The sequence below is a fragment of the Oratosquilla oratoria genome, chromosome 17, assembly GCF_046742065.1.
Source record: "Oratosquilla oratoria isolate Oo_2021 chromosome 17, ASM4674206v1, whole genome shotgun sequence".
Lineage (NCBI taxonomy): Eukaryota > Metazoa > Arthropoda > Malacostraca > Stomatopoda > Squillidae > Oratosquilla > Oratosquilla oratoria.
Window position 1 is genome coordinate 27,738,003 of NC_134793.1, and position 16,357 is coordinate 27,754,359.

At 38.4% G+C, this 16,357-nt stretch overlaps 1 protein-coding gene across 1 annotated transcript in view; it reads right to left on the reverse strand.

Annotated features, from left to right (window-relative positions):
* The window catches only part of LOC143034556 (uncharacterized), an 87,442-nt gene extending 71,340 nt beyond the window's left edge, over positions 1 to 16,102 (reverse strand). Inside the window, exons 1-4 of the mRNA XM_076200778.1 lie at positions 16,007 to 16,102; positions 10,330 to 10,441; positions 9,289 to 9,393; positions 1,867 to 2,086 (exon numbers count right to left, since the gene is read on the reverse strand). Coding sequence (XP_076056893.1) covers positions 1,867 to 2,086; positions 9,289 to 9,393; positions 10,330 to 10,438 — 434 coding nt within the window. The 5' untranslated portion in view covers positions 10,439 to 10,441; positions 16,007 to 16,102. The remainder of the gene's footprint in view (positions 1 to 1,866; positions 2,087 to 9,288; positions 9,394 to 10,329; positions 10,442 to 16,006) is intronic.
* Between the last annotated feature and the right edge of the window lie 255 nt (positions 16,103 to 16,357).

Genomic DNA, 16,357 nt, shown 5'->3' on the forward strand with positions numbered 1-16,357 from the left:
CCCTTTTATGTGGCCGATGTACAGTTTCCTGCAGATGTGCTTCTAGGTCTACACACTATGCGGCAATATGGCATTGTCATCTACCCCCCATATCATGGCATTGCTTATGGTAGTCATTTCATTCCTACCCTCCCTTAGGCGACTACCCCTACACCACTTCCTGCAGTTCCTAGTTCAGTGCAACCCCCCTCCCTTCAACAAAGCATGCCAGTTGTTTCGGTTCCCAGTATTGCTGCTCCCTCCCCCCCCTGACTATGTTGAGGCACCTCAAATGGATTAGTACTTCCTCCCTGCCTCCTCTAGATTCCACTTCCCAGGACAATGTACAGCCGTCGTCTGAACCTTCCCTTCAGACTTCACTCCCTCCTTCCAGTGAACCTGCCTTGACCAAATCTTCCAAACATACGAAGCGAATGCGTTCTTCTCGCATGTCAAAATCTTGGAAATGGAATACCAAATGCTCTTCCCCTTCTCCAGAATTCTCTCCAACAGAACAACATTTCTCTCCTCCCTTAGATGAATTGGTAATTACCTCCTCCCCTGTCTCCACTGTGCTTTCCACCATGTGTTGTACTACTCATACAGTGTTAACAAGAACCATGACTCTACCACCACATGAGTATTTCAAAGTGCAGCTTCGCATTTTCCGAGCTTGGAATGCGATGTTCTCTATATACCAGAATCCACCCATGTCAATGGCATATCACTAACTTCAGCCTTATGCACTACCACCAAGAAAGGTCATACTTCTTTTCTAGTTGCCAATGACACAAATGCTCCCTTCCATCTCAAACTTGGTACAAACTTATGTGATTTTCTAGTGTATCCTTCAAGAGTAAAAGTCATTGATGACCACAATTCTTCCTTGCCGATGTGCCTCATGCACAGGTTCCTATTGATGCATCTCACTTCAATTACCTTGACTTCCCTGATGCTCAACAGGATTTAGTTTCTCTATGCAATGCCTTTCATCATGGCATTGCCTTGCCAGGTGAATCCCTAGGTTACTACTGACCTCATTCACCATTACATTCCCCTTCGAGATGGCTCCAAACCTTGCTACATTCCGGCTTACAGAATGCCACACAGTAAATATAAAATTGTGGACAAGCTCATTGCAGACATGCTTGCTCATATCATTGAGCCCTCCATTTCTGAATGGAATTTTCCCTTGTTTGTTATACCAAAACCAGATGGTACCTTCTGTCCTGTTGTTGATTTTCGAGAACTAAACAAGATCATCATTCCCGAAAGGATGCCTATTCCTGTATTACAGGAAACTTTACATTCTGTTGGTCAGAATAACACTGTCTTTTCAACTTTAGACCTAATGTCAGGCTATTTCCAGATTTCTCTTACTCCAGAAAGCAGACCCCTGACAGCCTTCTCAACCCCTTCTGGTCATTTTCAATTCAAATGCTTAGCTATGGGTCTAACCTCTGCTCCTTCTGTCTTCACAAGACTTATGCATACTGCTCTTGATGGCTTACTTGGTGATAATGTCTTTATGTATTTGGATGACATCACAGTAGTAAAAAAAATAGAGAGGGCTTGGGCCTAGTCTGAAGAATGAGTGCCATACCCAAGGTGAGGGTGATGACAGGCTTTGATTGATTGATTTGTTATTTTTGGCACCACAACATTGTGACTACATGGTGCTGCTACAAAATGTTGAAGGCAGCATTGGAAACTGAAAGACAATAAAGGATCCTCTCATAAGTAGGTTTACTGGACCACTTCATACAGGTACCTATCACTGTTCCCTATATTTTCTTTCTACTACTGCTTCTATCACCCAATATACTTCTGTCAATGCATATATATGACCCAGATACAAAATACCATGAGTCACATCCTATAACTTACCATTCCCCTACTTTAAGTATCTTTCTGCTGCTATTAAAGGACACGCCTTCACTTAATTTGTCTTTCTTCCAATCAAAATCATCACATTCTTCTCCATAACTGCTGCTAAAACTGGGTAATTCTAAATCTTCTAGGAAGGCACTGACAGCACCAGATCGAGGCTGAGTTCCACCACTGTCACCCTCTCCTCCTGTGCTGCTTAATGAGGAACTTCCAATGCCTGTAAAGGAAAATCTTTGTAACAGAATTCATTAGAGAAATGAGAACAAGTCAATTGCTGCATTGTCTGGCTACCAAATGATGACACTGCTCATAAGATCAATACAAAAAGGATGATGATTCAATTTATCACAACCCCACTTCTATCAGGAGGCTAGGACACTGCCCCTTACAAAGGACTTTGTAGCATGGAATTTAATATATCATGCCCCTGGTCAAACTCGCTGGTGGCAGGGTTTGAACTGCCATTACATTAACCTCTAACCCACTCTGCCAGCAAGCATCCAATACAAAAAGGAATAACCTTCAATGGTCAGATTAAGCATACCTGCCTAGAAAAAGTGCCAAGTGTCTCACAAAGATCATACTAGAGATGACAACTTTATGTTGGGCTGATTGACTGGCCATGAAATCTTGGTGCACAACAAGCCTTGTGGTGCCAGACACTAGCAGCGAATACTAAATAACAAAGTTGTGATGGCATAAAATAGGAGGGAATAGAACAGGACGAGTATAGACATGCCCTGTCAAGTTATGGATATAAACCTAATGTACATTTAGAATGTCATCTGGAGAAAAAAGCTAGAGGTAGGCACAAATCAAAAGCTGCCCCATAGAATAGAAAATAGTAGGTACACATTTTTATGTAAGAGCCCTCAACCCTACCCACCCATCTCATTACATGACATAAGCACAACTATTTCTATATACTAAGTGCTTCTTCCCCCTTATAAGGAAGGTAGCCAGTTAAGGCACGCACCCACTCACATTCACCACCCTTGTTTCACTATTAGCTTCTTGTGGATGAAGGGTCATCCCTGTCTCCTGCCCACTGCCTGGGTCAGAAGCAATGCAGCAAGACACAGTACTATAAAAATAAAAAAAATAAAAATAAAATGAATAAATAATATGGTGTAACGTCACAAACTCCCCCTACCAGAAGGCTAGGATGATGCCCCTCACAGAGGGCTTTTTAGCGCAAAGACCCCTGGTTACATTTTTTAGGAATGTCCCCTGTGGGGCTACAGGTAGCAGGATTCCTAGTCTTATCCCCAATCCCGTCTTTTGTCACCTCGTACAACTCAAGTGGGAAGACTTGGTGGCAGCACTCTTTTCCCCCACCACAGGGTAGGCAAAAAAAGGAAATGAATATTCAGAGAAATGGTATAGGACAGTAACAAGGGGTTGGGGGACAGCATAACGGAGGGACAGTTACATACATACATATACCGAGGCTTTTTCCCCCTTACAAGGGAGGTAGCCAAAAAGGGAAAGGCATAAAATCATTTCCGCCCATTCCATCCCTGAATACACTCCACACCCCTCCACCCTCCCTTTTATCTGAGCACCTCCTGGATGACAAGTCATCCCTGCACCTTGTCCACTGCCCTGGGTTAGAAGCAGTGTCGCAAGACACAGCACATCCACAGCAAGGCCGCTTCAATAAATCGGCGACACCCTCTCTCCGTCCCCCCATTGCATAAAAGGAGAGGACGGGGAGAAATCCCTTCGGGCTGCGTCAAATTTTGCTCACACATACTACCTCACCCCCCACCCCCGCGCCCATTCCACCTCATGCAATCACAACATCATCCATATACAACCATTCTCCATTCACCCCTGTCTTCTGTCCTCTCCCATCCTTCCTCAACAGACATTCCCCTCTTCTCCAAAGCCCCCTTCACCCCATCCATCCACCTCATCCTAGGACGTCCCCTCATGTTCACTCCCTCCACATCTGCCTTCCATACCTCTTTTACTAGTCTTTCTTCACTCATTCTTTCCATGTGTCCAAACCATCCTAATATTCTTTCATCAACGCTATCTCCCAGCTCCTTTTCCACCCCTGTTCTCCTCCTCACCTCCTCATTTCTCACTCTATCCTGCCTAGTAACCCCCATCATACTTCTCACACACCATCTCAAACACATTCAAACTCCTTCTCTCTTATGTTCCATGTTTCTGCCCCATACAGTGCTGTTGGCACAATCACTCCTTCATACAGTCTCCTCTTAGCATCCATTCCCAAATGTCTATTCCTCATTACACTCTTTAATCCACCAAGGCATTTACTTGCTTCTCTCAATCTACATTCTACCTCCACCTTCACTCCACCTTTTCCTGCCACATTTGCACCCAAGTATCTAAAACTATCCACTTTCTCCAGTCGCTCTCCCTTAATGCTCACTTCCAGTCTACTGCCACTTTCACCCCTTGTACATCTCATCACCTTACTTTTACCCACATTCATCTTTAGCTTTCTTCTATCACATACTCTCCCAAACTCTGTCACCAACTTCCTCAGTCCCTCCTCCAATCCTGCCACAAGCGCAGTGTCGTCCGCAAATAACAGCTGGCTCACCTCCCACTTTTCTCTATTTTCTTTAACCATCTCCAATCCCTGACCCACTACCCTTGCATTTACCTCTCTCACCACCCCATCCATGTATAAGTTGAACAGCCAGGGCGATATAACGCATCCTTTACAAAGTCCCACCTTTACCTCGAACCACTCACTCTCTCCATTTCCAATCCTGACACAAGCTCTACTACTCTCATAAAAAATCTTGACAGCTCCTAGAAGCTTTCCTCCTATCCCGTATATCTGCATAACCTCCCACAGTGCCTTTCTGTCTACCCTATCATAAGCCTTTTCCAGATCCATAAAAGCCCAAAAACATCCTTCCCCTTTCCTATAGCTTTCTCACATATCTGTTTTACCACAAAGAGGGACAGTTGCAGTATAATAAAAGTGTCATCACTTCTCTATGAACAGAGTCTTCCTCTATCACAGACAAAATGATGGGTAGCTCTGGTCCGTAGGGGTGCCCCATCTAGACCCTAAAGTATCAACTGCATGCTACTTTGCCACAAGAACATGCAGCCAATATCCCAGAGGGGAGTGGAGTATGTAGGGGATGGAATGGGTTTGAGTGGTTTCTATGTCTTTGTCTTTTGGATACCTCCCATGTAAGGGGGAAAAGTGCCTTTGGTATATGTATATATTTATTATTGTTTATCTGTCCATTTATAATTATTTACTATTGACCTGTTTTTTATTACTTAACTTTACCTATTTATTATTACTATTTCTATTTATCATTATCAATTTTTTGCATCTGACCTAGTTATTGACCAAAAGGTCTCCTGTCGGCATGCTCCTCCTTTGTAATCCTCTCTGACAAAACTCAACACACACCTCTAGTGGCAGGCAATTCAAATCTCTGGATATAGACATGGTTAGATATGGTGTAATCAAACACGTAAGGGATTATTATACTGCAGTAGAAGCCCGATTTAACAAACTAATTCAGCCAAGGTCCAGTCCGCTAAATTGAATTTTCCGTTAAATTGAGCGAGTGAGCGTTGGTGCAACAGTGTTGCCAGAGCGGATTATAAAAATGATACGTACCTAAAAATTCCCTAGTGTACACACACACACATACAGTATATATATTATTGTAAGTGAATTATAGGCAGCACAATCGTGAATTGCAAACGAACAGCAACGTGCAGTAATTTGTTGCAACATGTGTATCTACCTAGTTGTATTCTACGGGAAGGGGAGCTATGCTTGTGGTGTCCCGTCTTCATATCTCATTTTATTTAAACTATCTTTAAATTCATGTATTGTTTTTGCACACACCACTTTCTCATCTAACTTGTCCCAACTGTCTATTACTCTGTGAGGAAAGCTGTTCTTTTTCAGATCTCTTCTATAGCTGTCTTTTTTTATTTTCTTTCCATGTCCTCTTGTATTTCTATCATCCCATTTTATCAGATTCTATCAATAATTTCTATGCCTTTCATGATTCTGTAAATAGCTATCAAATCTCCTCTCTCTCTTCTTTGCTCTAGTGTCTGTAATTCAAGTTTTGCTAGTCTCTCTTCATATGATAGTTTTGAGTGTGTTAGTGCCAATTGTGTGTGTGTATGTGTATTTACCTAGTTGTATTTTACGGGAAGGGGAGCTATGCTCGTGGTGTCCCGTTTTCGTATCTCATTTTATCTAAACTATTTTTAAATTCATGTATTGTTTTTGCACACACCACTTTCTCATCTAACTTGTTCCAACTGTCAATTACTCTGTGAGGAAACCTGTTCCTTTTCAGGTCTCTTCTATAGCCGTCTTTTTTTATTTTCTTTCCATGTCCTCTTGTATTTCTGTCATACCATTTTATCAGATTTTCTCTATTAGTAATTTCTATGCCTTTCATGATTCTGTAAATAGCTATCAAATCTCCTCTCTCTCTTCTTTGCTCTAGTGTCTGTAGTTCAAGTTTTGCTAGTCTCTCTTCATATGATAGTTTTGAGAGTGTTGGTGCCAATTTTGTAATTGCTCTTTGTATTCTTTCAAGTTTTTTATACATTTTTTTGCAATTGGTGACCATATCGTTGCTGCATATTCCAATCTTGGTCTTATCAGGGTGATTAGAATTTTCTTCACCATTTCTTCATCCAGGTATGTAAATGCAACTTTGATTGTTCTTATTAAATTATAGGTTTCTCCAAAAATCTTACTTATATGTTTCTCAGGTGACATATTATTCATAACAATGACTCCCAGGTCCTTCTCATTTTCTACTTTTTTTATTCCTTCTTCTCCCAAATTTACATGATCCTGTTATTCTGTTTTTACTTTTTCCAAATTCCATTATACTACACTTCTTTGTATTGAACTCCATCTCCCACTTCCTACTCCATTCTTGTACTTTATTTAGATCTCTCTGTAGTGATTCATAATCTTCTTCCGTGTTCACTTTTTTCAATAGTTTTGCATCATCTGCAAAGAAGCTCATATAGCTTTCAATTCCTTCATCCATATCATTTATATATATAGCAAACATTATTGGGGCCAGAACTGTTCCTTGTGGATCACCGCTTATTACTTCACCCCATTTTGAGTGTTGGTCTCTTATCACTACTCTCATTTTTCTTTCTTGCAAAAAGTCTTCCATCCAATTAAGCAGTTTGCCCTGTATTCCTCCTTCAGTTTCTAATTTCTTAAGCAACTTCTTATGTGGTACTTTGTCAAAAGCTTTTTTTAGGTCTAGAAATGCACAATCAGCCCATCCATCTCTTTCTTGTATTATATCTATTAGCCTTGAATAGAAACATATTAAATTGGTGACGCATGATCGTCCTTGTCTGAATCCAAATTGCCTTGGATTTAGCACGTTTTTTTCTAAATATTTTACCTATCTATTTTTGACAATTCTTTCACAAATTTTTGCTATTGTACTTGTTAGAGAGACTGGTCTATAGTTGGTAGGGTCTTCTTTATTTCCCCCTTTATATATAGGTACTATATTTGCTTTTTTCCAATCTTCTGGAACTTTACCTTCTTTCAAGGAACTGTTTATTATGCTATGTATTATGTCTGCCAGTTCATTCCTGCATTCTTTCAAAATCCAGTTTGCTATTTCATCTGGTCCATGCGATTTTCTGACATCAAGATTACTCAAGTGTTTCAATATTTCATTCTTTGTTACTTCTGTTTCTTTCATAGGGGGGATTTTCTCTTTCTATTCGATCTTGTGTGTATTTACCTAGTTGTACCTAGTTGTATTTTTCATCAGTAATTTCCATGCCTTTCATGATTCTGTAAATAGTTATCAAATCTCCTCTCTCTCTTCTTTTCTCTAGTGTCTGTAGTTCAAGTTTTTGTAGTGTGTGTGTGTGTGTGTGTATTTACCTAGTTGTATTTTACGGGAAAGGGAGCTATGCTCGTGGTGTCCCATCTTCATATCTCATTTTATCTAAACTATTTTTAAATTCATGTATTGTTTTTTCCACACACCACTTTCTCATCTAACTTGTTCCAACTGTCAATTACTCTGTGAGGAAAGCTGTTCTTTTTCAGATCTCTTCTATAGCTGTCTTTTTTTATTTTATTTCCGTGTCCTCTTGTATTTCTATCATCCCATTTTATCAGATTCTCTCTATCAGTAATTTCTATGCCTTTCATGATTCTGTAAATAGCTATCAAATCTCCTCTCTCTATTCTTTGCTCTAGTGTCTGTAGTTCAAGTTTTGCTAGTCTCTCTTCATATGATAGTTTTGAGTGTTGGTGCCAATTTTGTAATTGCTCTTTGTATTCTTTCAAGTTTTTTTTATACATTTTTTTGTACTTGGTGACCATATTGTTGCTGCTTATTCCAATCTTGGTCTTATCAGGGTGATTAGTGTGTGTGTGTGTATTTACCTACCTAGTTGTATTTACCTAGTTGTATTTTACGGGAAGGGGAGCTATGCTCGTGGTGTCCCGTCTTCATATCTCATTTTATCTAAGCTATTTTTAAATTCATGTATTGTTTTTGCACACACCACTTTCTCATCTAACTTGTTCCAACTGTCTATTACTCTGTGAGGAAAGCTGTTCTTTTTCAGATCTCTTCTATAGCTGTCTTTTTTTATTTTCTTTCCATATCCTCTTGTATTTCTATCATCCCATTTTATCAGATTGTGTGTGTGTGTGTTGTAACAATGATATGAGCTGTCTGTGAATTTCGCGGAATATTAGTCATAGCTTCATGTTTGGTTTGATGTACATAATTCTAGCAATTAATAGGACTGGGCAGTTGGTTTTTGGATAGTGAGAGTTATTGTTGTGTTGTTGCAGAAAACGTAGTTCGTTGTTATAGAAGTCTTTTTCGTGGTGATTACTCTCGCGTACTGATTTTGAATTTTCCCATCAACTTACTGTTTCATTATTTTGTTTTCCTATTATACCGTCTATTTGTACTTGAATATATTTCTGCTACAATTATACTTTATACATATACTGAATTATATATTATTGTATATATATCATAGTACGTATAAATATATATATATATATATATATATATTTATATACCTCCAAAGTACTAAATCATAAATTTTTCCTTGACTCCACCACCACAATCTGGTAACATCTGGTAACATTGGACTCTGAGACACGCATGTGGCCAGTTGACGGAAAATGCTCAACTTAGCTTACTGTTCCCGCTAAATTGAGCTATTTCCGTAGACGCGCGTCTGGCCAGCTAGCGGAAAATGGTCAACTTAGAGGACCATTTCCGCTAAGTTGAGCATTTTCGTTATCGCTATTTGCAGTTCGCTAATTTGAGCTTCCGCTAAATTGAGATTCGTTAAATCGGGCTTCTACTGTATGTAGAAAATAAAGAGATATTCCTAATTCTAACAGTATCATCTACTTACTAATAAGTGCCGTAGTTCTTGGATCATCCCGCTTACGGAGAGCCTCAATGCTACGATTCAGTTCCTTTTCCACCTGAACCCCCAGAAGTTCTTCATGTGTTTCTGCTGTAAAAAGAAAAGAAGTATCCACACACTGCACTAACAATGCAACCCACATAAACCATCTCTTCACAACACATGAGTGAAAGGCCATTACATAAATAATACATCCACATAAGCATAAAAATTGTGGTTCTTAGTTACGAGGTCATCTTGCATACATTACAATCCATTCTGATAGGTGCTATAATAGACAGAATTGTGGTGTGAAAAGAGTCATTAGAGTATATCAAAGAGTGCTGAGGTAGAAAAGTCAAGAAAAAAATAGCAAAAATGTGAAAAGAAGTAGATGGAGTTAACATATATGAACAACTGAGAACAAGGTGTGTACAAGTTAGTGTACAAGATAGGGGTACATGGATGATGGGATGACACACCCAAAATGAATGCTCTTCTCTGCTCTACAAATAACACAATGTGGATGAAGAGGGGGTTTCCATGTAATAAAGCAGCAAGGATATATCAATTACAGCTTTGAGGCCCTTCTGGGGAAATACTAAGGGACAGTTTCTATGTCAGTAGCTTACAGTTGGAGAGCAGTTACCAGATATCAGCTCTTATGTCAAAAGATGGAGGTGGAGTTCAAGTTGAGTGACAGGAGAAAGAGAAAGAGAGAGGGAGGGAGGAAAGGAGAGAGAAAGAGAAAGAGAAAGAGAGAGAGAGAGAGAGAGAGAGAGAGAATGGAGAGATGAAAAGAGAGATGGAGAGAGGGAGGACAAGAGAGAGAGAGAGAGAGAGAGAGAGAGAGAGAGAGAGAGAGAGAGAGAGAGAGAGAGAGAGAGAGAGAGAGAGAGAGATATCTTAGGTCCTGACCAAAGACTGCCTGACTCTCAGTATTCCTCCAGATGGGGGGTCAGTCTTCAGTGGGTGGCAAAGATGATTCTCTGATGAACTTGTAGGACTGCCACTTATGGAAATTAATATCAAGCAAAAAATATTTACCTGACAACTCCTTATCCTTAGAATTTGAGCACTCTGGATCACAGCTGTAAGACACCTTTCTTCCACCACTGAATGGATCTCCATTTTCATCAAAGTTACATTCCAGCATTCTCTGTAATATAAAAACAAATGGGTATATCAAATGCACAGAGATGCATTGGTATTTTTTTAGAAGTGCACACCTATGCAATATAGCACTAGAAAATTAAATAGTAATCTTGTAAATTATAATACATAACATAATATACATTTTTCTTGGGGAAAATTAATAACAGAAAAAGTTACTAAGAGTGATACACAAATGAATGAAGCCACTGCAACTCATAATGATGTTTGGTGAGAATTTACATCCTGTTTACAAATATTACCAATGATGAAGCTAACTTATACATGCCACTATTAATGTTGAGATTAACACCAGAATGTTTAATAAGACTACTTTCTATGATATTTCTGTTGACAGTGGAATTACACAATAAAATCCATGAAGGTTTAGCCCAACCTATACAATCATTAAAATCTTTCATGTGATCAAACAATGCATTGGATTTTTGTGCTGTTCTACGACTATATTTACATACATATACCAAGGCTTTTTCCCCCTTCCAAGGGAGGTAGCCAAAAAGGGAAAGGCATAAAAACACTCCCACCCATTTCATCCCTAAATACACTCCACACCCCTCCCACCCTCCCTCTCATCTGAGCACCTCCTGGATGACGGGTCATCCCTGCACCCTGCCCACCACCCTGGGTCAGAAGCAGTGTCGCAAGACACAGCACATCCACAGCAAGGCCGCTTCATTTAATTCTAATTAAGTTCTTTGCCCATTTGGTCCAGGTGAAACTTTTCAAAATCTCTGCATGTAAGTTTGTATATACAACCACTTGAATTTATTGGCAAATTCTTAAATAATTTCTTAAATGTACATGGATTATTAAACATCCCTTTAACATTCCATGTTCTAAGTAAATGAGGAACTTGGGCAAAGGTAGATTTGGTACTTTTTTTTTTAGAGGTGCACACCTATGCCATCTTTGTTTCGATAGATCTGGAGGTCAAAGATGACAATGATCCTGATGACCTCTAGAATTGGTCAGGTACTGCATTTCTAAATGCAGGTTAGGTTAGAATAGACAAATTTATCTTACTTTAATCTCTACAACCTCGGCATCTTCCAAAACAAAGATGGCATCTCAAGCAATCACAGTGGCTACTTTCATTTGTGTATATCTTTCAGCAACTTTTTCTTTTATCAATTTCTGCCAAGAAAAACATATATTATGTTGATGTATTATAATCAACAAAACAAATATTACATTTTTATTGCTATGTTGCATAGGTGTGCACTTCTCATAATTTACCAATGCATCTACAGGGTGCATATGGCAATTGTTTTGTTATTTCAGGGACACGGTGTGGAAAGATGCGGGTAACCACATCACTCAGAGCAAAAGCAACCAATCAGTATATGATGAGACTTTGTCCCAACAACACCTTGCATTCATGGAGAGCTTTATATTTCCTCATCCATGGAAAAGGCATGCAGTACTTATGTTAATCTCTGCTGAACACAGTATCAGCAAGATCTCAGAACTGCTAAAAGTGACTGAACAGTTCGTCAGGACCATCAGGAGGGAGTTGATTTCTTCTGACTACGATTATGAAGGTGTTGCCAAGAGGAAACATCATTTTCGATGATCAGACACAATCAGGGATGCCAAATTTGTCATGCAATTGCAAGCCATGGTTCATGAAGACCCCAGCTGGCCCATGAGGTCCATTACCAGAGAGCTGCAAGTGCCTGAGGACACCATAAGGAAGCGTTTGCATTAAGATATCAGATACAAGTCATACAAGATGCGTAAGGGTCATCTCCTCTCTTCAAAGATGCAGGAGAACCACTTCAAGAAGAGCAAGAAGATGCACATCAAACTGAAGCACCCTCTGGAGAACGACATGCTCTGGTTCTTTTCAGATAAAAAGAACTTCTGCCAGGACCAGACCCACAACTCTCTGAACAACAGGTGGTTGGCTGTCTGTCTCAAGGATGTGCCAAGAGTCATGAAAACTAAGTTTCCTGCAACTGTCATGGTGTTTGGGGTAGTCTGCAGCGAGAGCCAAGTCATACCCCCATTCTTCTTTCCCCAGGGGCTCAGAGTGAACACCAAAGTGTACATTGATGTCCTACAGACCCGTGTGAAGCCGTGGATTGAGGAAGTATCTACTGGTAGACTCTACGTGTTGCAACAGGACTCGGCACCATATCACACCCCTAGAAAATCTCAAGAATGGCTCTCTGACAATTTCTTTGACTTCGTTGCCCCTGATTTGTAGACCCCTAACTCACCTGACATCAACCCCCCTATGGACTATTTTGTATGGGGCACAGTTGAACAAGATACTAACTACACCCCATGCAAGAGTTAGGATGATCTGATCAGTCGGATCAAGGTCGTCTTCACCAATCTCTTCAAGGAGGTCGTGAAGAAGGCCTGTGCCAGTTTTCAAGGGTGAGTTGAGGGCGTCATTGATGTCAAGGACCTATTCATCGAGTATCGACACCAGAAGTGTGCTGATACAGTCCGTTTTGTTTTTTGCAATAAATGCATTTTCAACTAAATTGTGACATTTTATGTGTGACCCCAAAAACAATTACCACATGCACCCTGTATATACTTTTTCCACAAACAACACATATAAATGAATCTATTTTGTCTTTTTTCTGCAATAGTTAACTCTTGTCCTGTCATGGCTGCAACTTAGTAATTGGTAACTATATTCAGATGAGAAAACCAAAAAGCACTGGTTGGGTTATAGTACCATTTATGTCAAAGAAACACTTTCTTACCAAAAACGTACAAAGAATTAAACAAGACAGTATAACACTGGTGTTAAGTTCTGATTCAGGGGTTGGGAGATCACTTGTGAAGAGATTGAATAACATAGGTGAGAGTATTGCACCCTGGGGGGGGTCTCACTAATTGCCGAACAAACCGAACAAAACCGATAAAAGCCGAACATACCAACAAAACCCAAACAAGGACGGTTTTTGCTCAAATGCACACTTCTATATATATATGGTTGCATTATTTGAACTATTTTCTTTAAAATGTGTGATTTCCATGTAATATGATCAAAGAGAAGTTACGTTTTTATCCTCTGCAAAATTACCGAACACAGCTACGATTCAACCAAGACCGCCGTCTATGATCACTGGTGGTATGGATCAAACTACACTCTTTTAAGTTTCTTACTATTGTGATATTAGTGTAATAGACTGCATATAGTTGAATTGTTTCAACTATTTTCTTTAAAATGTATTACATCATACTGCAGAGGCTAAAACATAACTTCTCTTTGGTCAAATTACATGAAAATCACACATTTTAAAGAAAATAGTTGAAATAGTTCAACTATATGCAGTCTATTACACTAATAACACAACAGTAAGAAACTTAAAAGAGTGTAGTTTGATCCATACCACCAGTGATCATAGACGGCGGGCTGGACGAATCGTAGCTGTGTTCGGTAATTTTGCAGAGGATAAAAACATAACTTCTCTTTGATCATATTACAGATGCTCCCCAACTTACGTTTTAGTTACGTTCCGAACGGCTGAACGCAAGTTGAAAATGAAAGTAAGTTGTTACTGTACTATAAATCCGTAAATTCTATTACCGTATATTATAAAACACCCCTAAATCATTAATTATACACAACATTGTAAAATAATAACATTAATTTCTTATAAATTAAATTCAAGCAACATAAATTGAGATGGTGGAGGAGGAGGGGAAGGAGGATGATGATGATGAGGCAAGGCACGTTCAGTCTGTCGTTTGTGCCATGTAAACAATGGACGCAGCGTCATGCGTAAGTATCGTTTGAACTACGGAGAGCACGCTAAACTAAAAAATTCACTCAAAATTTTTTTTTACATTTTTTTTAGTCAGTTCAAACGTAGAATCGAAAAAACGTAAAACGAATGAACGTAAATAGAGGAGCGTCTGTACATGGAAATCACACATTTTAAAGAAAATAGTTCAAATAACAACCATATATATACAGAAGTGTGCATTTGAGCAAAAACCATCCTTGTTTGGGTTTTGTTGGTTTGTTCGGCTTTTATCGGTTTTGTTTGGTTTGTTCGGCAATTAGTGAGACCGCCCTGGGGGACTCCACTGTTTAGGCTTTTTGTCACAAAAATTTGGTAGTTGTAGATTACTCAGCTGTCTTCCTACTAAGAAGTTGGTTAACCATTTCTTGTCATTGTTATCCATTTCTATTTCTTTTGAAAGAAAAGGGGGGATTGAGATATTAAACTAGCTTGGGTTTAGTCCAGATACCAAGTAGCATTCCTGACTGTGGTCCCATTTGGAAACCCCCATCCTTCCAGTGCTAAACATGGCAAAATAAATTACCAATCACCAAATGTTACCTTCATCTCAATATACAAGGGATTGTTGATAATCTATTTTGTTGTATTTAGCATGGGATCAAATTAGAACACTAATCTAACACTGTACCTAGAGGTATAAATATTGACTAGTTTTCAATATGGGCACCGAGGAAATAACTTTCTGACATGTCTTTCAGGACCACCTCATGCAGACACTTATCCTTGCGTGTGGAACCAACTGTTAAGTCTCACAAGCACTGTATTTCCCAGCATCAATAAGTCCCAGACAATGAGAGCATTTCTTAGTAATATATACAAAGACAAAACTTTGGATTAGAACAAATAATGAAACCTCAGGAGTATTTATGAAAATCTTAAGCTATCTTTAACTTTGGATTGAATAAACCTTGGAAATTTCAGTATATATAAAAAAAAATGTTTCTTGTACAGTACTCAATAAGACTTATTGTTGTCAATAGTGTCACTTATAAGTGACACTATTCACAATGTTCCTATGTGTACAAACATTTCAGTAATATTAGCAAATCTATAACAATGTTTACTGACTGGTATTACTCATGAGTGTCTCTGGTCCCCCCAACCCCCTATGTATGTTTGTCTGTGTGACTTAATGTAGAAAAATTACCTGATGAGGACCACAATGGAAATAAGCGTTCATGCTTTTTGTGTTATCCTCGGCAATTTACATTTATTATTTCGAACTATGTGTTCTTGTCATTATTTGCACTTCATGTACATTGATTTATTGCCAAATAAAGTCTATCTACTCAACAGCATGTCAAAATACCACTTTTTACAGCTAATTCTACTTGATATTTTCAGTTTCATATATATTCATTTGCATTTTCATGTAAGTACATAGGGTCAACTATACTTCATATGAGAAATGGGTAGAGTGAATAGCATATAATTGTGGAATAGTAGTCCACATCTTTTAAATTTTGGCGCTGTGACGTACACATAGGGAGGTAACTACCGATACATATTCAAATTCAGGCACATAAATATCATGGTAATGTTAGCAAGTAAAGTAACATTATATGCATAGCTAGGCTAACAAAACGAAATTCTGTATTCTCTAATGTTACGAATATATCACATCGCTCCTTTACAGTAGACAAAATGATTGACTACCGACCAGCCAGGGCCCATATATTCCTACAATTATAAATATGAGCTCTGTACAAAATCAACTTTAAATTTCATAAAGAATATATACAAAATTGACTCATAAATACCATAAAGTATATACTTACAACGTAAATATTCTTAAACTATTAAAAAAAACACTGAAAATGGACTGCAGTATTTGTTACTTTTAAATCGAGACAACTGAATCACCAACGCGTAAGTTGCTAAGTTAACAATTCTTAGACAGAAATTTCGCTAAATGTTTTTCTCATAATTTATATTACACGTTAGGTAATCCATAATAATAATAATAATAATGATAATAATAATAATAATAAAAATAATAATAATAATAATAATAATAATAATAATAATAATAATAATAATAATAATAATAATAATAATAATAATAATAATAATAATAATAATAATAATAATAATAATAAGAATAATAATAATAATAAGAATAATAATAA